The sequence below is a fragment of the Rhinolophus sinicus genome, linkage group LG05, assembly GCF_036562045.2.
Source record: "Rhinolophus sinicus isolate RSC01 linkage group LG05, ASM3656204v1, whole genome shotgun sequence".
Taxonomy (NCBI): Eukaryota; Metazoa; Chordata; class Mammalia; order Chiroptera; family Rhinolophidae; genus Rhinolophus; species Rhinolophus sinicus.
This window is the reverse complement of record NC_133755.1, coordinates 74,376,856-74,397,240: the sequence shown is the minus strand read 5'-3', so window position 1 is coordinate 74,397,240 and position 20,385 is coordinate 74,376,856. Positions and strand designations below refer to the sequence as shown.

The window sequence follows — 20,385 nt, the reverse complement described above, 5'->3', positions numbered from 1 at the left end:
TTCACAATCCGTGGATACAACCCAAAGTAACTAGGTGTACCATAAACCAGAAAGATCCATACTCAGAAAGCAGTCAATGGTTAATGACCCTGAGAGGAGAGCAGATGGTGAATTATCAGTCAAGGATTCTAAAAGGACCTATAGTCAAGGACCTAAAGGAAAACGTCTATAATAAATGAGTAAACAGGAAATCCCAACAGAAGCCCCACCCAGTAGACTTCACTTACATCTCATTAGCCAGAAGTAGGTCACATAGGCTCTGAAATAGGGAGTCTGAACTGCTGGGAAGTCTGAAGGGATGGGGGGCATTTTTAACTGGGTATGTTACCACCATGAACAAAAGTCTGATAGCGTTGGGTAGTTGATATCCTTCCTCTCAGTGCCTCCGCCAGAGAGTATGTGTACAAACTCAGTCAAGTGTGTATTTTACCTCATTTCCTGTTACAGCCACAATTTAGAGCAAAAAATGTTTCGACTTATTGCTGATGGTCACCCTATCAGTGAAAAGCCAGGAGATGGCTTGCTCAAATGAGGATAATTTTTTTTTTTATTGGGGACAGTGTGTTTCTCCAGGGCCCATCAACTCGAAGTCGTTGACCTTCAATCTAGTTGTGGAGGGTGCAGCTCAGCTCCAAGTCCAGTTGCCGTTTTCAATCTTTAGTTGCAGGGGGAGCAGCCCACCATCCCATGCAGGAACTGAACCAGCAACCTTGTTGTTGAGAGCTTGCACTCTAACCAACTGAGCCGTCCAGCCACCCCTCCAGCAGCACAATGGCAGCTCGTTGTCTTCAATCTAGTTGTGGAGGGTGCAGCTCACTGGCCCATGTGGGAATTGAACTGGCAACACTGTTGTTCAAAGTTCGCGTTTCAACCAACTGAGCCATCCGGACTCCTGAATTGAAGATAATTTAAAGAGGACTTATTTACAAAGGTATGAGCAGGACATAGAAGTACCAACCAGAGGACACCCTATCCCAGGGCCACGAATGCAGGCACTGTTACTACACAGACGCCTGAGAGGATGAGAGGGATGGTAACCACTGGAATCCCAAAGGGGAGAGTGTGGAGAACTGGTCACCTTGAAATGGGCCGTGATCTTCTATCAAGGGACACAGCCAGCTTGACTCAACCTCATGACGTCACCCTCGTCCAACTACTCTCCCAATGGGCCTCCCCACTGGCCATACCCAAGTGGAGGACAGAGGGCACGCTCGCCTTTTGATGCAGTCTATACAGATTGGCCTCAGAGATGGGGAGCATCTGAGGGGCAGAGTCATCTGGCAAAGTCGTCCCATTTTGAACAATGCAGGACCCAGGAATTACTTTCAACAGTTCCTTGGAGGTTATTGTAATTAGGCCTAAACTATATAGTTGTAATCTCAGTTTACATCCACAGTGTGCCCTAGGAGTTTGCTCCTGAACTAATTCTGATGCATCCACCTTAGGAACTATTCAGCAGGGGCCAGGAAGCACAGCAAGTGACTCCCTGAGTCTGGGTCTCCTGCAGCCTGGTGCAGCAGACAGCGTGCTCCCCTATCACACACCCAAGCATCAACTTGTCTCTCCCAACTACCGCCCTGATGTCTGAGCTCAGGTGATTTGCTGAAACCTCAGTTCCCCAACCCATAAAATGGGGGTGGAGGGGTACCCATTCACTGGGTTGTTGTGAGGGAATAAATGGGAACACTTAGCAGAGGGTCTAGTTTACAGTGGGTGCTTGAGAAATCTTGGTTCCCTTCTTATGTTGTCCCCATATGAAGGACCCTCAGTCCAGTTTAGGCTAAGCCCCCTTAACTAAGCACCTACTATGTGCCAAGCATTGTGAGAATCTTTATATTCATTATTTTGAAACTTCATAATAATTCTTCAGATAAATACTCTTCCCATTTTATAGGTGAAGAAACTGAGGCCTGCAAAGATTTGGAGACTTGCAAGGCCACACTGGCTGCATGTGGGGATAGACTTGGCCCATGTGTGTCAGAGTTCAAGGGCTGTGTATCCTTGACTGCACCCACCACTTTGCCACTTCCAGAGGCGTTTGGAATGGCATTCATGGATTTGCAACGCTTTCCTCCTTTTGGCAGATAGCAACAAGGTTTGGTCTTTAATCATGGCACAAGTAAATGTTTTCCTACAGGTTCTCATTTTATAAAAATGGAACTGGTTTTCTAGGGGGAAATGTCTCTCCTAGCTGTCATGACATCATGGGCAGACAGTCTCTTCAAAGTTCAACACAGGACGGCCCTGTTTTGTTGATGGGGTCCCTAGACATATGTGACAGCACGACGCAGCCCCTGGCACAGGGCCGTGCCCAAGTTACACTCCGCATGAGTTTGTGTGACCAGTGAACTGCACTCCTGCTCGGCCACCCTCTCCCGTGATACCCTATCATCCTGCCGCAGGCTGACACATGGGGCTCTGTTCCTGCAGCCCCACTGGAGGTGCTCAGTGGGGCCTGATGACATTTAGAAGCACAGATGGATGTGGGTTGAAGGAGGTAAAGGCAGAGAAGTGGCCCCAAACGAGCCATCAGGCAGGGTTAGGCCACAGGTAAGTCGAGAGAAGCCCATGAAATCCAAAGGGTGAGCACGTGGCTCACTGTGGACCACGCAGGACCAGAGGGCCCTGCAGGCCGGCTGTTCCCACCTGGTTGCCACTTCTGGTCAGGTCTTACATTTCCACAGCAAATCCTCCTGTCTTGCTTTGTGTCCCCACATTACACAAGGATGTAGGCATATCGGAGAGAGCACAGAGTCCTGGAGATAGCAACTGATTCTGCCAAGACCTTTAAAAATATTTTCTTTATTAAAATAAATAAAAATATTTTTTAAATGAAAATATTTATTTAAAAATATTTAGAAAATAAAAATATTTGCTTTGTAGACCTCCCCCACAGTCCCCCAACACTCAAGAATATTCTCTTGAAAACTAAATATAGAGGAAACAAGGGTGGGCAAAAAAGGAGCCACATACTGAACCTGACAAGCTCAGGGGAGGCCAGCATGGCGGGCCCTACAAACTCAGAGACCTAAGTAACCACATAGGAAGTTTCATCTAACAAATAGTAAATAGGAAAACAAACAAATAAACAAAACACACCCCCTAGAGCTCCCAAACCTCAGTTTCTGAAAATAAAATTCCTGAAGTGCTGTGACTGTGTATTTAAGTGAAAGACGGGAAGAAGTTGAAGGCAGCCTCCCGCTCTGGGGGGGCCGAGACCCGAGTTTCCACACTGTGGGCAAGGCACCCAACCATGCCGGTTTCAGTCTCTTCATAGGTGAAACCGGGCCTCTTCCAGTTTTATGAACCCCTGGAGAGGGCCAAGCAGAGGAAAGATGGCCAGTGCCTGGTCCCAGCGGCTTGGCCTTCCAGAGGAGGCCACCAGGTAAACACAACGTGGGATAAACAGGGCCACACTGGCCACAAGGAAACCTTCACTAGTGGGGTGAGAGGGTACAGAGAGCAAGGAGACACTGGCTTGAGCACAGGCAGCAAATGCATGGAGATTGAGGCAGAAAACCACCATCTCTGTGGGCTGCCTGACCCCCTCCACCTGGAGGGGAGCTGCAGTGTCTCACCAGGAATGCAGAGTGGCTTACGTGGACGCTCACTTCCTCCTGCAGGAAGGTGGCCGCAGAGGCCAGCGTTCCCTGGGTAGTGAAGCTCAGGAGGCCACGCTTCCAGGGAACTCCAAAGTCCCTTCCTCCGGAGGAAAGAGCTCACAGCTCGCGCTCTGAGGAGGGCTCTGCTGAGTGACCTGAGGAGGAGAACTAGATTTGAGGGTGGCACACCTGGGTGCGCCCGCCATCTGCAGCAGTGCCTTCTGCAGACATTTTCCAGTAAGAACTTAGATAATGTTTTCCAGGAGAGCCGGGAGGCCATCTGGTTCCTCCCACAGCCCCCCGGGTGCAGGGGACTGGGGCTGCTTGTGTCTGCCCTGTCCGGAGCTATTTCCCACCTAGTGAGCAAGGCGCCCAGCGTCCCCATAGCCCGCCTCCATTTTAGACTTTCCCCTTCTGTCTGGTGGGCTAGGAATTGTAGGTTTCTAGTCCTCGTGCATGGATGTCCCCGTACCCCCACTTATTATTAAGAACACTAGTCTGCTCCGATGGGGAACTTAGTCTGATTCCTGTGGAGTTTGTGAAGCCATCTCCCGGCCACAATGTAGTGGAGGACGGTGTCCGTTGGTAGCCGTGGAGTGGACAGACCTGGGGGCGGGGGGGGGGGGGGGGGGAGTGGCGCACTGCCACTTGCTGCTGGGGGTGGGGGGCATCAGCCTCAGTCTCCCCAGCTGGGAAAGAGCCGGTCAGGAGGCCCCGCGCTCGTATGCGGCCCGGCTAGGCTGCCTTCCCTAGGGGACCCTGGGGACGCCTGCCATCCTCGTCCTGGCGTCGCGCCGCCTCCGGGGCCCGGGCTGGGCGCGCTCCAAGCGCATTCCTAGCCGGGCGGCCCCTCCTTCTCCCAGGCCCGGGGGCCGGCGCCGCCCCCCCACCCCACCCCGCCCCACCGGACCGTGGACGCTGGTGGCCGCAGGCGCCCCAGGCCGCACACAGATCGGACTGCGCTCCCTTCCCATCCCCTCCCCTCCGGGGCAGACGGCTGCAGTCCTGCCTCTCTGACCCAGAGGGCTGGACACACTGGGTAGGTAGGAGGTGGACAGCCTTGTTCCCTCCCAGGCAGAGGTCCGGACCGGCGAGATGCGGCCCCGCGGCCCCGGCGCGCTCTTCCTACTGCTGCCGCTGCTCGTCGCCAGCCCCGCGCAGCTCGGTGCCCAGGTCAGTGCTCAGCTGAGTGTCCCCGCCTCCCGGCCTGTGCCCAGTACCTGGACAACGCTCCACTGGAGCGATGTGGGGCTGGGCTCTGTTTTCAGAGAGAGGAGCGGGACCTGCGTCCTCTCGACGCACCGTGGGCAGTACCGGACCTCTGCTCACCGTGCGCCCGGGTCCGCGGGGGACTCCACGGGGGTCAGGGTTGCGGGGAGGTCTCCCCGGGATTTTGAACGGACAGTGGTCTCTTCCGGGTACCCATGAGAGGGGATGGTCAGCAGATGGGTCAGTGTCCCCGCCCTCAGTTTCCCATCTCAAGTGCTAACTCGTTATTCCCGCCGTGGCTTTCCCACGATCGCCGCCCTTCTCCAAGTTTTTCTTACCCGCGCGCGCGGCTCGCTGTTCACGTTCCCTCCTTCCGTTTCTATGTGTTGGAGTCTCTCTGGGTTCATTTATTTGACCAGACTCACTTTTATATTAACCAATAAGAACCGATGGTTACAATTAAGACAAGAATGCTGATGAAATTGCGTCTCCGAAGCTGGAACTGGAATTGCCCAATTCAGAGCCAGCGCCTCCAGGAGCGCCCTATGGCCCAAGGCCCGCGCCCCGGTGCCTGCAGCGAGTGCCCCAACAATACCGCCCACATCAGTAACAGTACCGGGAAGGGGGCAGGGGAGGTTGCACGTGCTTGCTGCGCCCTCGTGGCTGCATGGCCTCTGCTAAGTATCTCCCAGAGAAGCCCTGTGAGGGAACTAAGGCCCACGGAGAGTGTGGCCAGGAAGGAATACAGTAACTGTAGTCTTGCTCCTTGGGCGCCAGGCCTTGCCCTTCCCTTTCCCCTTCCCCACAGACACTGGTGCCCCGACCCTGAACTAGGCGGTTCCCTGTTCACGTCACCCACACCCACCCCCCTCCACCCCTCTCCTGACCACCTGGGAGTCCCTGAGGTACAGAGTCAGAGCAGAGAGAACTCATTCAGGCCTGACCTGGGTGGTGTTACTGCAGAACTGGTGAGCAGGCTGGGCAGAAAGCCATCAGGAAGCCCCAGGAAACAGCACCTAGTCTGGGGCCACAGTGAACCCACCCAGCAGGCAAGGGGTCTCCCACCCACTTCGCAGATTACAAAGCACAACATAAGGCCAGAACCCCAGGGAGGTGTGTCCCCAAGCCGTCCCCAAGCCGGGGCCAATGAAGGACAGTTTGTGCAAAGAGATGCTGGGAGTCCACCTGCCATCATCTGATTTTATGGGGGCTCTGCTGTCTCTCCAGGTCACCTGGAAATCAGGTGAGACCTGGCAGTCGTCAGATGTCTGGAGCTGTTCCTGGGTGATCTGTCCCCATCCAGGCTTTCTCTAAGTTGTTATCCTCAAATCTTGGCTTCTTTACTGCAAACGCAGTGCCTCCCTGGGCTCTGTGAGGGGGAAAGGAGCAAAGAGATTGTCCACAGAGGTCAGTTTTAAAAATTCTAGTGACATCTATCCTTCACCCAAAGTCCTGTGTGGTTAGGGGTCTCTCCCAGGGCCTGTCTGGGGGAGCCCATAAAGCAGACCTCAGGACACTCGCCTGGCTTCTTCCCATCTTCCAGTCTCTTGAGTCAGCGCCCTTTGCAGAGACCTGCCGGACCCCAGACCCCACTCTGAACAGGCTCCCCCGCCCTGTGTTTCCCTTCTCAGCCGCTGCAGGGCTCCTCACGGTAATATCTGTTGCAGTAGGTTTCCCCACTCCAGGGCCCGGGGGCTGTGACCAGCACCCAGCCGGAGCTTGGGGCGGGGGGGGGTGGAGGGGTGGGGGGGAAGAGGGGTAGATGGAGCAGTCGTGCTTTGCTGGTCTGAGCAGGACCAGACTGGGCCGTCTCTGGGCACACCTCAGCTGCACATCAAGTCAGGGCTCTTCTAGAAAGCCTCATGCTGGCCTCCACCAGAGTCTGACTCAGTTGGTCATGGTTGAGGCTCAGTATTGTTAAAAATTGTCCCTAGTGATTTTTATCCAGCAGGTGCCTGAGACCTGAGTTAAAAGCTGTGGACCTAGGAAGGACACGAGGGCAAGGGAATTTGAGGGGACAAAAGACTGGACTTATGAGGACGTGAGGTGATTTGTGTACCTGGAGTTCACCTGATCTGAACCCAGGATGAGCCCCAGCCAGACCTGTTGGCTGTTGGACACTCAGCAGGTGTTTGCAGAACGACCGGTACCTGTAGGACCATCTCCTGCCACAGTGGAGATGGCAGGGTACAGGTGCGGGAGCCCTGCCTGGGTGCCTATTTCCCAGTGTGTGCTCACCTATTGTATTAGGTGAGCGCCCACGAGAGACATGAGGTGTGCATGTGAGTCTGTAGGTGTCTGTGAGTGTGTGCACATGTCTGTGTGATAGTGTGTGTGAGTGCATATCTGCAGTGTGTGTGTGATGGTGTGTGTGAGTACACAGCTGTGGTGTGTCTGTGAGTGTGTGTGCACATGTGCATGTGTTTGGTTGTATGTGTGAGCGCACATCTGCAGTGTGTATATGCACATGTCTGTGTGTGAGTGGTTGTGTGTGTGAGTGCACACCTGTGGTGTCTGTGCATGTGCATTACAAGGTAGTGGGGGGTGCTTGCTGCAAGAGTCTGCGGCAGTGGTGTCATGGGGGTGGACAGTCTCATTCGCTCTCTTGTGGTCCTCCATGGCTTTCCACTTGTGTCCTTGTCAGCACATCTGTCCGGAGTCACTTTGTAGGTGACCGGCTGATGAAAAACAGGTGGTCGTGCAGAAGGAGGGGACATTGAGCAGGTGGTGATCTGATGCCTCAGTGGTGGGGGCCATGGTGTTTTAGAAGGCTTCCCCTTCCCCAAAACCTCTCCTCATGATCGGATATCACAAGACTCCGTGTTCTATGAGTTCTATGGAGACTCATTTATTAGAGGCTCATTCTTCTGGTTGCGTCCTCCCATTTGATATGGGGCTTTTTTTTTTCTTTTTTTTTTTTTTTTTCTGAGGAGGGCACAGCTCAAAGTGGCCCATGTGGGGATCGAACAGGCAACCTTGGTGTTATCAGCACCACGCTCTAACCGACTGAGCTAACCGGCTGCCCGATATGGGGCTTTTTACAGTTTAATCGGAAAAGTGTTTTGGCAGCACATTTCCATGATTGTAACCATAAAACTATATCCTGTATGTGTTCAGGATACAGGAGAGTTCCAGCACCCCAACCTGACCTTCTCATCGTCTCTATAGTTTGTCTTCCCCACGGTGTCCCATAAATGCAATTAAGGACTGCATAGCCACCTCTCTGGCTTTTCAAAGTGAGCACAGCCTTTGAGATTCTCCCATGAGTGAGGCCGCTGTCCTACGGTCAGTGTCCCCTCAGCGATGGGGGCCTGCTGCACGGTGTCCCACAGTAGTCACAGCCCTTTTCACCGCCCCAGCAGTGGGCTACCGCAGGTCCTCACCAGCACTCAGTGCTGCAGGCTTGTCTGTCCTGGGCCATTCTAGTCGGGATTCATGGTATCTCACCGCAGTTCTCAGTGCCGGCTCCTTAATGACTAACAGTGCTGGCAGCTTTCCATGGGCTAGTCTGTGGGGTGCAGTGTCTGTCCAAGCCTTCTGCCCACTTAAACAGGGTGTTTTTCTTATTGTTAAATGTTGAGTGTTTTTTGTCTATTTGAAATACAAGTTCTTTTTCAGATGTGTGAACTGATATTTTCTCCCAGCAGGCAGAGATGGATGAAACGTCCAGAAAGTTTTTCTGGTTTTTTTTTGGGAAGGAATGGGTGAGGCGGGGTAAGGGGCTAGCAAGGTGACAATTGGCTAGTTTGAGTAATTTGGGCAGGGTCTCAGTGTGGAGCCACCCTGGCTCTCTGGCACCTGGGCCATTCGGGTGGGGGTTGCTGGGCATGGGGAGCTATTGTCTCACGAGTGCAAGAGTGGACGAAGCAGGGGGTAGGCTGTGGACAGGCTGGCTTGCAAATCAGAGGTATGCTGGGGACACAGGGAGGGTGTTGAGTGGTTTGCTCCTGGAGCAGTTGGCCAGCCTGGGAGAAGCGGGCTGTCTGTCTGTCCCAAGGCAGCCAGGCCCCACATGCCAAAACATTAGGTACAGAAGCCAGACAATGTAGGTAATACAGACGCAGCCCTGGGATGGGTACACAGCCTCCACTGCACCCTGTTGGCCAAAGCAAGTCACAAGGCCAGCCCAGATCCAAGAGGTGAGAAAGCAGATGTCGTCTTCATGGGAAAAGCGGCAGTTTCCTTGCCAATGCTGTGGGTGTGGGGCAGGAGGCCTGTGGTGATTTCTGCAAACCTTCCCTCACAGGGCCCTGGAGTCCCACGAGGGTGGGCCAAGGAGGCCTAGCCGCTGGGCTGATTTTCTCCAGCCATCTCCACCTTTCCTTGCCACCTTCAGGAAGGGGACTCCAGTCCTGTCATGGGCAGCCTTGATGACAGAGCAGAGTGGCGGCCCCTTTGCTCCCTGGGGCAGTGGTGTTGGGGGTGTGGTCTGAGAGCAGCCACGGGGAAGGAGACATGGTTTCTCAGGTCTCCTGGCTTCTTGTGGTCAGGATCCAGTGCCCTCCCAGGCCAACTAGCCCTGAATCATCCTGTTGACACTGGACCTGATTCCGGGCCAATCCAGCCATCTTGGTCTGTGGAGCTGCTCCCTGAGCTACTTGGGCACCATCTCTCTTCCCACAAGCCCGCCAGTCCTGCATCCCAGCCAGCTGTCCCAAGAGGAGTGTCTGTCCATCTCCTGACTGTGCCAGTCAGTCCCTTGACCCAGCGAGACAATGGTGGGGCTGCTGGACTTGTGTCGACCAGCCCTGGGGCCATCAGGGCCGACTCCCTGTATGGTGGAACTTTCTAGATCCTTTCAAACTCTCTGCCAGCATCTTACATGCTTCTCAAAAACCACTTGGGACCTAAAATAAGGCCATTATGCATATTTTCACTAAAAAAAAAATAAGCACCTTCAATTTGACAGGACTCAAACCTACCCATTTCAGTAAGTAGAATCTACAGGTCGAGCAACGAATCATTTATGTCCCTTGTGTGTAGGAAAGCATGTGCCCCGCTGGCAGTGTGGCCTCCAGAATCTGCCCAATGAGGCAGGAAGTAAGGCCCGAGGAACTCGTCCGGGGGTTGGGTATCCAAACAAATGTTCACATCCAGGACTGCAGGGTCGGGGGAGGCCTGTGGAACTCGAGGGGCTCCCAGGTCCCCAAGCTGGCCCTTGGCCCCACTGTTGCCATCTGGTTGGCCACTGACTCAGACACTTGTCTTCCTGCTGGAGATTAGGTTACCTCTGGACCCTCCGCTCCCCCGTTTCTGCAGCAGGGCCGGGTCCAGAACCAGGGACTTATCAGGCGCTGCCCAGGCAGCTGAGGGAATCAAATGGTTCCTGACTGATTGGAGGAGGAGGAAAGCATCCCTGGGCTCCAAGGCAGGGTGCCTGTATACCAGAGGCAAAAAAGGGACAGAAAGCAGCTGCAGGCATTTGCACTGTAGTGAAAGCACACAACGTGTCAGTATCAGCTGGGGCTGCTGCAATTCATGCCGTTTCTCTGATTGCATAATGAGAGATTTTACCCTCCCTCCACACCTGTATCCGCACACTGTCCGGCTGTCCCCGTACTGTTTGGGGCCTAGGGAGGCAGTGCACCGCATGGACAGGATGCCAGCACCTGGCCTCTTCTCCTCCTGGCTGAGCAACCTGGGGTGAGGCCCTGCCTCTTGTGACTCAGTTTGCTCCTCTGAACGGTGGGGAAAACAGACATGCCCCTCTCGTGGGGTCGTGGGAAGGAGGAGATGAACGGCATGCAAAGAACAGGTCCACAGTGGGCACTCAGCACGTGTTGGGGAAGAAGACAAGGCAGACCCGGTTCCTGTGGTCGTGTAGCTGCCACCAAGGAGAGGAATGCATCTGAGAAATATCAGAAGGCAGAACCTGGAAAATGGGCGCTGTGTTGAAGGGAGGCCGGGAGGCGGTCAGGACTCTGAGAAGGCTCCTTCTCGAGAAAGTGGAAAGACAGGCGCCTGGCTTCCAAGGACCAGAGACAGATTTTCTGGGCAGAGGAAACAGCCAGTGCAAAGGTCCTGAGGTGGAAATGAGCTTGCTGAGGTGTGTGGAGAAACAGAGGGGGTTCAGATACTGAGCCCAGTGCACAGAAGAATGTGCTCCACTTGGGCACAGGTGGGGGTGGTAGGGTTTGACCACTCATGGTAGGCAGAGTAAGGCCCCCCAGATGTCTGTCTTCTTACTCACAAAACCTGGGAATTATACCTTGATTTTAGCCCAGTGACACCTGTGTTGGACTTCTGACCTGCAAAACTATCAGACAATAATTTTGTGTTGTGCCAAGCTGACAAGTTCATGTCAATCTGTTACAGCAGCGACAGGAAGTGAGCTCTCTGTCAGCTCCATGGTGAGGAGTGTGCCTTTATCCTCCTGGCTGGGGATCCGCGGCCGGGTTTAAACAAGGGAGGGATGCTGTGTAGCTTCCGACCTCGTAGATGGTAGGAGGGAAAGTGAGGACTCGGAGAGCAGGTGGGACGCAAATGCCCGGTTCAGGACTGGACAATTTCAGTCGCATGGTCGCCTGTCTGCCCAGAAACACTGGGTGCTTTTCTTCAGAGAGTGCAGGAAAATTTATTTCATGTAGCCTTCACAGTCCCTCCAGGTTGGTTTCTCCAGATAAGGACTCTGGTTCCAGAATCCAGGCCATGGCCAGGTGCACAGCAGTCATTTGTCCTTCCCGTTGGGTTTGCCCATGTGACCTACCAAGGCCAGGCCCTCCCCCCGCCCACCCGCTCGCCCCCACCTCCTCAGAGCCGACTGAAGAAGATCCAGCCTTTGGCAAAATCCAGATGTGGGTTTTCACAAATTACATAAATGTCTGATCACATGTGGGCATACACACACTCAGCTTGGATCACGTGTGTGCCACACACTCAAACAAACAGCACGAGTTGTGACTGTTCCTGGGAGGGTCTGTATGTGTCGGGGGTAACGTCCGGGGACCGAGACAGGCATGAGCAAACTGAGGGCCTCCTTTGAGCCTCTCCCTGATTCCTGTGGGAGGAACACGCTCACTGAAAGAATGGGCATGAGGGGAGATATTTATTAATTCCGTTAAAGGCCCAGCAAGTCCACAGGTGAATTCGGCAACTGGATGGAGGTCACCTGGGCAGCACGCAGGGGAAAAAGTCAGGTGGGCTCGGGTATGAGACAAGCGAGGTTTTCCTGGGTTTTCACTAGTGCATTCCCTCTGTCCTCGTCCATCTGTCTGCTTGTGGTTCATTCACGTGGGCGTCCCGTGTGTGCTTAGATCCTGCCCTCAGTGATGGGGATTCCAAGTTGTCTGTAGCTTGTCCTCTGCCCTGAAACATGCAGAGGGGCTGGGGGAGGTGACCGGAGGTGGATGTCAGGGCCAGCAAGGAGTGCTGTGAAATGAGAGGCAGGAGGTGGGTGGAGGTGGAGCTTGTGGGGTGCTCCTGCAGACCCCGCTCTGAAGTGTGTCAGCCATCCTGTGGCATCAGGTCCTGGAGCAGGTGCAGGGGTTTGAGTGCAGGATGTCACCATTGCCAAGTGAGTGCTTGGCTCCGTGGCCTGTGCAGTGGGCACAATACTGGTGCCACATCCTGCGGCTGATGTGTGCAGCTCATGAATGACGTGTGACATGCGGTCGCAGTGCTGGCTGTTGGTGACCAGGTACCCAGGTTGTCATCACCCCCATGACCGTTTTACAACATAAGAAAGTGGGTTGGGTGTAAATATAAAATTATGGGCAGCCAGCCTGGGAAACACCCAAAACTCCCCGAGGGCCCTGGGCCTGGGTCCCAGAGGGGGACTGCAGGACTGAAATGGTTAATCTCATGTGTCCACTGGGCTGGGCCATGGCACCCGGATAAGTGGTCAAACAGCAGCCTAGATGTTGTTGTGAAGGTAGGTTTTAGACAAGATGAGCCTCAAATCATAAAGCGGATTGCTCTCTGTAATGTGCGTGGCCTTGTCCAAAAGATCCAGGTCCCCGAGAAGCCAGGGACTGTCCCGACGCTGGGACTGGATCTGTGGCCTCAGTCCTAGCTGGCCGCCACCTGCAGATTTCAACTTGCAGCCCCTTTAAAATAAACCCCTCTCATTCTGTCTCTTTCGGATGTGAATGCATGCCATGTGCATCCGACTGGTTCTGTGTCTCTGGGGGACCCTGATGGCCACAGGCCTTCCTCAGGGGCACCCACTTTCCCTCGCCCTCCATGTGGGTGCTGGGCCCAGGTCACTGGGATGAGAGAAGTCCAGGGGCTTTACCCCGCCTGTGACTTGGTCTAAAATGGAAATAACTTCTGGAGAAAGCCACATGCACGCCCGACATGACTCAGAGGCTGGGGCTGTGGGCCTTGGCGGGCAGGCACACGCTTGGCAAGTGTGCTCTGTACTCTCACAGAACTAAGGGCATCAAGACATCTGTGTTCCCTTTAGCAAAATGCTGACATGATGCAGAGCTGTGTCTTATAGGAAACCAGCTCAGGGGATGGCCCCCTGAGCTCCCAGGGGTCATCCGTGGTCGCCTGAGGGTTCACAGGGCTCTCCTGTCATGGAATGGCTCTCGGGAAGAGTCACTGTTAAGACTGTCATGGTGAGGAGACCACAGACTAGCTCTGTGTGACCTGGGTCACATGAGAACAGAAGCCTGAAGGGCCCCATGCACCCCGTGCCCATTGGTGCCTTCAGAGCAGACTGTGGGTCTTAACCTTCATTTATACATTGAGTCCAATGGCTATGAGGCCTGGGCCTGGGGACGGGGTGAACTGGGGGGACACACATCCACCCCCGGGCAGCAGGTAGGGTCTTGGGTACAAAATGGCTCTGGAGCTCCCCCCCACCACACACGCACACACAGTGTGCTGGCTCAGGGACCGTGCAGTGCTGTGAGCTCCGGGCATGTCCATTACGTCCAGCCGAGTAAGTATAGTGGGACCACGGGGCAAGATGGACATGCTATTCCTGGGGTGGCATGGGGCAGCTGCACACGCTTCTGTGGCCTCCTTGCTCCCAAGCACCTCACGACCAGCACCGACCCCTGCAGCTCTCAGCGTTGGCCTGTCTTCCAGAACCATCCATGGGAAGGGTTGGCAGGGTGACATCTCTCTGGCTCAGGCCTTCTCTGTAAACACTGCCGTTGGTGTCCAGCTGGACCATCCCTGATGAGTCTGATGACAGAAATGGTAAGCCTTGGTCTTACTCTCTTTGAAAGTGGAAACGTTTCACTGAATGTCTTCTCTTGGTTCCTTTTCACATAAGTTATTAACTCAAAGAAACGGAAACCATTTTTCATCCTTTACTGCCAGCAGTGTCAGCCAGGCGTGGAGCCAGGCTTTGACAGCATGGAAACTTACACCATCTGAGGGCATCTCTTTGAGAAAATATTGAAAATGAGGGCCCCTCGCGAGCTTGTAAGAGGCCTGTGGAGGTGGGGGCACTGACACGCCCCTTCCTTGGCTTCTGGGATGTGCCTTCCCTCCCAGTTGTGGCTTCGACCCTTGCTCGAGGGGTAGGCCAGCTCCGGAAGGGTGAGTGGAGCCTGTGGTGGGGTTATACAGCTGGGGTTCGGGCCCCTGAGATGGAAACTCACTGCCCAAAGCCAGCCATGTGCTGAGGCAGGGCCGGGCTGAATGGTGACACCGGAGGGTCCGGCCTGCTTCCTGTCCCCCGGCCTCAGACACCCTCGCAGCCCCTCGCCAGCCCCCTTGCTGACCTGAAGGCTCCATTTGCAAAGAAGGAAATGGTTTGCTCCCAGGACAGGGCTCCTTCCGGCCCAGAGCAGACAGGGTGGGCATGGGAAGGTGAGCAGCCAGGTGGAGGAGAAGCCCCCCCGCCCCCACGTGAAAAGGGCACGGAGGGACAGGAGTGGAGCTGAGCCCCTGGGCCCGCCATGTGCTGTGCTGGCTGCTGTGAAACGAGACCACAGCCCAGTGTCCACAGGACAGCCGAGGAGACGTGCCGCCTGTGATCCAGTGAGATGGTGCTTGTGCCCATGTGCACGTATGTCCCATCTGGAACTGCGAACCAAACAGAAGTTAGCAGGCTGTCTTGGGTCACGGGACTGTCTCTTTGTTTAATGTTTTGTAGGGAGCGTGTTTTATTTTTATGACCAAGCAAAATGGTAAAGCTTTCTTAGTGTGAACAGGCGACACAGCCAGGTCTTCAGTCCTCTCCACGACCCCATTTGTACCCATCATGCAGGCCCCTTGCGCGCCTTGGTCCGTAAGGACTTCAGCCTTGCCACCGGCTGTTCAGGTGAACTCAGTCACACCTGGGCCCAAGTCCGGGACAGGTGACAGAGTCTGAGCGTGGCTCCCATGGGCTCCATTCCCACTGGGATCAAGGAGCTGCCCTCCCAGTAGCAGCTGCAGTAGACACGTCAAACCTTGCATCAAAAGGCACAGAATCTCTCAGTCCCCTGGCCTTCAGCCCACGTGCTGGCTTGCCAAGACCATAAGGATCTTCCTTTCTTATTTTTTCCCTTGGGAACTTTTTTTTCGTCTAGTTTTATTGATCTATAATTGACACACAACATTATATTAGTTCCAGATGTACAACATAGCAATCCAGTATTTGTGTATATTGTTAAAGTGCCACCACAGTGAGATTAGTTACCATCCATCACCGCACAATGGCTACAAGTTGTTGTAGGTTTGTTTGTGTTTTCATTATGATGAGAACTTTTAAGATCTGCTGTCTTGGCAAGTTTCAAATATGCAATACTTGGATTGGATAATAATTAATGGATTATTAACTACAGTCACCATGCTGTACTTTACGTCTCCAGGACTTATTATCTTGTAACTGGAACTTTTTATTTTTTGATCACCTTCACACATTTTCCCCACCCCCAACCCCTGCCTCTGGCAACCACCAATCCGTTCTCAGTTTCTATAAGTTCAGCTTTTTTAGATTCTACACATAAGTGAGATCATACAGTGTTTGTCTCTCTTTGTCTGACTTATTTTACTTAGCACAGTGCCCTCAAGCTCCATCCATGTTGTCACAAATGGCAGGATTGCCTTCCTTTTTATAGCTGAATTAAATAGACAATAGATAGATAGATAGATAGATAGATAGATAGATAGATAGATAGATAGATAGATAGATGTGATGTGATCTATATATCACATCTTCTTTACCCATTCATCCATCAGTAGACACTTAGGTTGTTTCCACATCTTGGCTGTTGTGAATAGTACTGCAGTGTATGTGGGGTACAGAGATCTTTTTGAGATAGTGATTTCATTACCTTTGGATAAATACCCAGAGGTGGGGTTGCTGGGTCACATCGTAGTTCTATCTTTAATTTTTTGAGGAAACTCCATACTGTTTTCATAGTGGCTGCACCAATTTGCAATCGCACCAACAGTGCACAAGCGTTTCCTTTTCTCCACATCCTCACCAACACTTGTGTCCTGTCTTTTTGATAATAACCATTCTAACTGGTGTGAGGTGATATCTCACTGTGGTTTTGATTTGCATTTTCCTGATGATCAGTGATGTTGAGCAGCTTTTCATGTACCTGTTGGCCATCTGTCTGTATTCTTTGGAAAATGTCTGCTCAGGTCCTCTATTTTTCAATCAGTTTTTTTTTTTTTTTTTTTTTTTTTTTGCTGTTGAGTTGTATGAGTTCTTTATATATTTTTGATATTAATTCTTTATCAGATATATTATTTGCAATTATCTTCTCCCATTCAGTTGGTTGCCTTTTCATTTTGTTGACAGTTCCCTTTGCTGTGCAGAAGCTTTTCAGTTTGATGTCATCCCACGCATTTAATTTTATCTTTGTTGCGTTTGTGTTTTGATGTTCACTCCAAAAATTATCTCCAATATTAGAGTCAAGGAGCTTACTTCCTATGTTATCTTCTAGATCTGAAACTGTGGTTTCAGATCTTACCTGCAAATCTTCAATCCAGTTCGAGTAGATTTTTGCATATGGTGTAAGATAGGGGTGCAGTGTCACTCTTTTGTGTGTGGCTGTCCAGTTTTCCCAATACCACTGATTGAAGAGACTGTCCTTTCCCCACTGTATATTTTTCCTCCTTTGTCATAGGTTAAATGGCCGTCTGCACATGGGTTTATTTCTGGGCTCACAGGGATCGTTCTTGCCCCACCCGGTGTTCTGTTAGCATCACTCCCATGAGTCGGAGGCAGGAATGGGCCAGGCCTGCTGACCTTCCTACAGCAAGCCCTCCCACAACCCTCCAAGTCCTTCCCTGCCTGGGATGTAGCCCTAGTGTGCTTGGTCCGAAGGGCTTTCCCACTGACTGGATCAGCCCACGACACTGCTAGTGAGCACTTGGGGAAAAGCAGCTGGTGCCCATTTTACACAGTGTGAGTGCTAAGAAGGGTTCCAGGAAGTGTCACTGGAAGCAGAGGACAGTTGTGCCCGGACCTGGGAGCCCTGGAGTTAGACACACTTGGCTGCCCAGTGGCCAAGTAGCACACGGATCTCTTTCCTTCCACACACATTCCTTCTTTTTCCCATGTCACCACACCCAGGGTCCTGGCAGAGGCCTTGGCACTGATCTTCTCTCCCCCAACTTCAAAACTCAGCTCTTCCATGTCCCCTGGGACAGCGGGGCCCAGTGAGCCCTCTCCCAGCTGTCACAGCCCGGCAGGTGGCTTGTAGAAAAGGGAGGCAGCTGCTCACTTGGCTGCCCTCCCACTGCCTGCCCCAGCATCCACGCTTCCCAACCTGAAATTTGCATGACAGTCAGAAATCCACTCCTTGGGGTACTTCACTTGGGTCATCAAGTTCCAATTCCTAGTGCAAATGGATCAGGGCCACTCACCACAGGGGCCAGTGAAGAGACAGGGCACAGGACAGCCCGGCGGGGCACTGATACTTGGGATGGGGTGCGGTGGGGGTGGGGAAGTCAGCTGGGCTCTCAGCCTCCGTATCTTCATCTGTGACAGACACAATCCTAGGCCTTTTTTGGAGGGTTGCTGCAGCCAGGAGTCCTACAGAGAGCTTTGTAAACTGTGAACTTGACAAATGTAAATCACACCTAAGCCATGAGGCCATCTATAAAAGCAGCTCTTTTTTTTTAAGGGTGGGGACGTGGATGTGGGAAATGAAGTCTGGGTGGCATGGCTATGCTATGCATGCTGGGCAGGTAGGGGACTGTAGGAGGCCACTGCCCGGGGGGCCCAGGCCTCAGTGGGAGGGACCACATGGGGTGGAGCGGGGAGGAAGAAGGGACAGAAACAAAGCTTCTCTTCCCAGGAGCTGTGTTTGGGGCCAGGCCCAGTCAGGCCCTGGTCAGGTCCTGGTCAGGGTGAAGGCCAAGGAACCCCCACTGGTTGGTGAGTTCCAGGGGCAACTAGGGATTCAGCTTCGTCAAAAGCAGCTGTGGAATCAGGCCAGTGACTCATCTGTTTGGCGAAGTCTCCAAGGTGCAGCGGGTGGCCGGACGCCTCCCTGGGACATCGGTGGGGCCTGTTCCCACTGTGTTGGTCAGGCTGGAAGCCCCATGACTCCTAGCTGCCCTGCTGCCCTTTTAGAAAAGGATTAAGTGATAAAACTGATACTCATTATAGAAAAAAATTAAGTATAAAAAATAAAATGAAGAACAATCCATAAGCCTGTCCCAAGAGATAACTGTCATTATCTTTTGGACATTCTCCTTCATCCACAGCAGGTGACAGGGTCAGGCGCGGCCTGCTGAGGTAATACACAGGCTGCAGTGACCCCCCGACTGAGGCCCTGCCCGGCCCCCCTTCCTCTTCGTCATGTCCTGCGTTTTACAGGCAATGGAGACTGGAATCCTTAGATTCTTGTCACGAAGCAGGAAGCTGGGTGTCGCTTTAAGTTAGTCTTTATTGGAACAAGCACCAGCCCGTTTTGAAACTATCACTAGAGCTGCGTGTTGACTGCCACTGAACGCTTCCTGAGCACTGAGCTTTTTTCTTAGTTGCCCAGTTACATTTTTAAAAGCATGGGAACCACGGGGCATTCCTGTGTTGCCTGTTTTGTAGGTTTTGTCACTCATGTCCTTTTAAAAACCTCCAAGGAAGAAAGGAGAGTTCACCAGGGCCCACATTCACAGCGTTATTCAGTGAAGACTGAGGGAGCATGTAGGAGTAACAGACGATTGATCACAGGCCCTTGGGGACACATCATTGCTCACCCCACCCAATCATTTAGAATCATCCATTTTGCTCTGTACCCTGAACGTGGGGGTTTTGCTTCCATGGAGGGGGAACTGGGGCTATGAGATAGGTGGTTGGGGCCATCGACCCCACTTGACAGCCGGCGGGAGCTCTGGGCAGCGGCCCATCCCCGAGGCCACGTTCATGCTGCCTGTTGGGCCCCGGGGTCTGGGCGGCTTCTGAACACCCAGAGTGAGTGTGTGTGTGGTGATGTTTCTCTCCCCAGAACTGTGTGAACAAGCAGCAGCTCCTCACGGCCATCCGCCAGCTGCAGCAGCTGCTCAAGACCCAGGAGACACGATTCGCTGAGGGCGTCCGCAGCATGAGGAGCCGGCTGGCCGCGCTGCAGGGCTCTGCGAGCAGAGTGGGCCCCGACGCACCCCCAGGTAGGTCCCAACGCCCGCACCACTGGGCACAGGGCACTCAGATCCTTCGCCTGTGGTCCCTCCCCCCTTGGTCACTCGCTTCCTCCTAGACTTTGCAGTCAAGGCTTCACAGTGCTCACATCTGCATGCTGTCATCACAGAGTCGTCGAGAGACACCACTTTCAGAGCAGGACCTGCTTCTCTCTGCCCTGTTCCCACCCAGCTAGATGCCAAGGCTCCAGTTTGGGTTTTTGAAAAATGTAACAGACTACTTTTTAGAGCAGTGTTATGTTCACAGCAACATTGAGTGGAAAGCATGGAGAGTTCCCACATACATACCCTCCCCGGACACACACAGCGTCCCCACCATTGCATCCACACCAGTGTGGTACACTGGGTGCATGAACAACACTGGCCGCAGTGAGCACTAGGCCTCCAGCAGCAGTCCTCATTAGAGCCAGTGGGGCGGGCAGGAGATCTGCTGAGTGTAGGTCCGTCTGTCTCGTGACATTACAGTGGGTGTGCTCTGACAGACACTCAGGCATCCTCCCGCTTATCCCAGTAATGGCTTTCACTCTGCCAAGGGCCAGATGTGGGCGGCATGATTTCCTCCGGCCTCTGCTAGGGTGATGAGGGCAGGGGCGGTCTTAGTGCTTTAAGGCCTGAGCCTATGGAGTATATGACATCATTTACCCATGGAAGACTCATTATGGAGGGTCTTCTTGGTGGTAAGACAAGAAGTTCCTAGGGAAAGCGCTGGATTTCCCACCTTTCCAGAGGTGATAGTGTCAAACCCAGAGTCTCAAAGGCAACGGCTGACTTCTGATTTCTTGGCTTCTCAGGGCAGAGCTGGACCTCCAGCCAGACCTCCAATACATTCCCAGGCACCACGGGGCCCAGTCCTGCAGGCTGTCACAGCAGGACCACCAAGAATCAGGCAGGATGTCTACCCTTTGGCCACACACAGGGAAACTGAGGCCAAGAGAAGTGAGTTAGCAGTAGCAGGTCCCAGATCTAGGAATTGTTTTCCTGCTGGAGGCCCAACCCCTAGGCCCTCTTTGTGTTTATGGGGTCAGAGCAGCTT

At 53.3% G+C, this 20,385-nt stretch overlaps 1 protein-coding gene across 3 annotated transcripts in view; it reads left to right on the top strand.

Moving 5' to 3' along the window:
* Nucleotides 1-3,642: 3,642 nt before the first annotated feature.
* Nucleotides 3,643-20,385, top strand: part of FBLN7 (fibulin 7) — a 34,313-nt gene continuing 17,570 nt past the window's right edge. Inside the window, exons 1-3 of one of the 3 annotated variants that reach the window (XM_019714522.2) lie at nucleotides 3,643-3,839; nucleotides 4,677-4,775; nucleotides 19,163-19,322. In XM_019714522.2, the coding sequence (XP_019570081.1) occupies nucleotides 4,698-4,775; nucleotides 19,163-19,322 (238 nt within the window). In that variant the 5' untranslated portion in view covers nucleotides 3,643-3,839; nucleotides 4,677-4,697. Of the gene's footprint in view, nucleotides 3,840-4,485; nucleotides 4,776-19,162; nucleotides 19,323-20,385 lie in introns of those variants that run through there. The other 2 variants (XM_074332492.1, XM_019714521.2) reach the window with 2 other exon arrangements.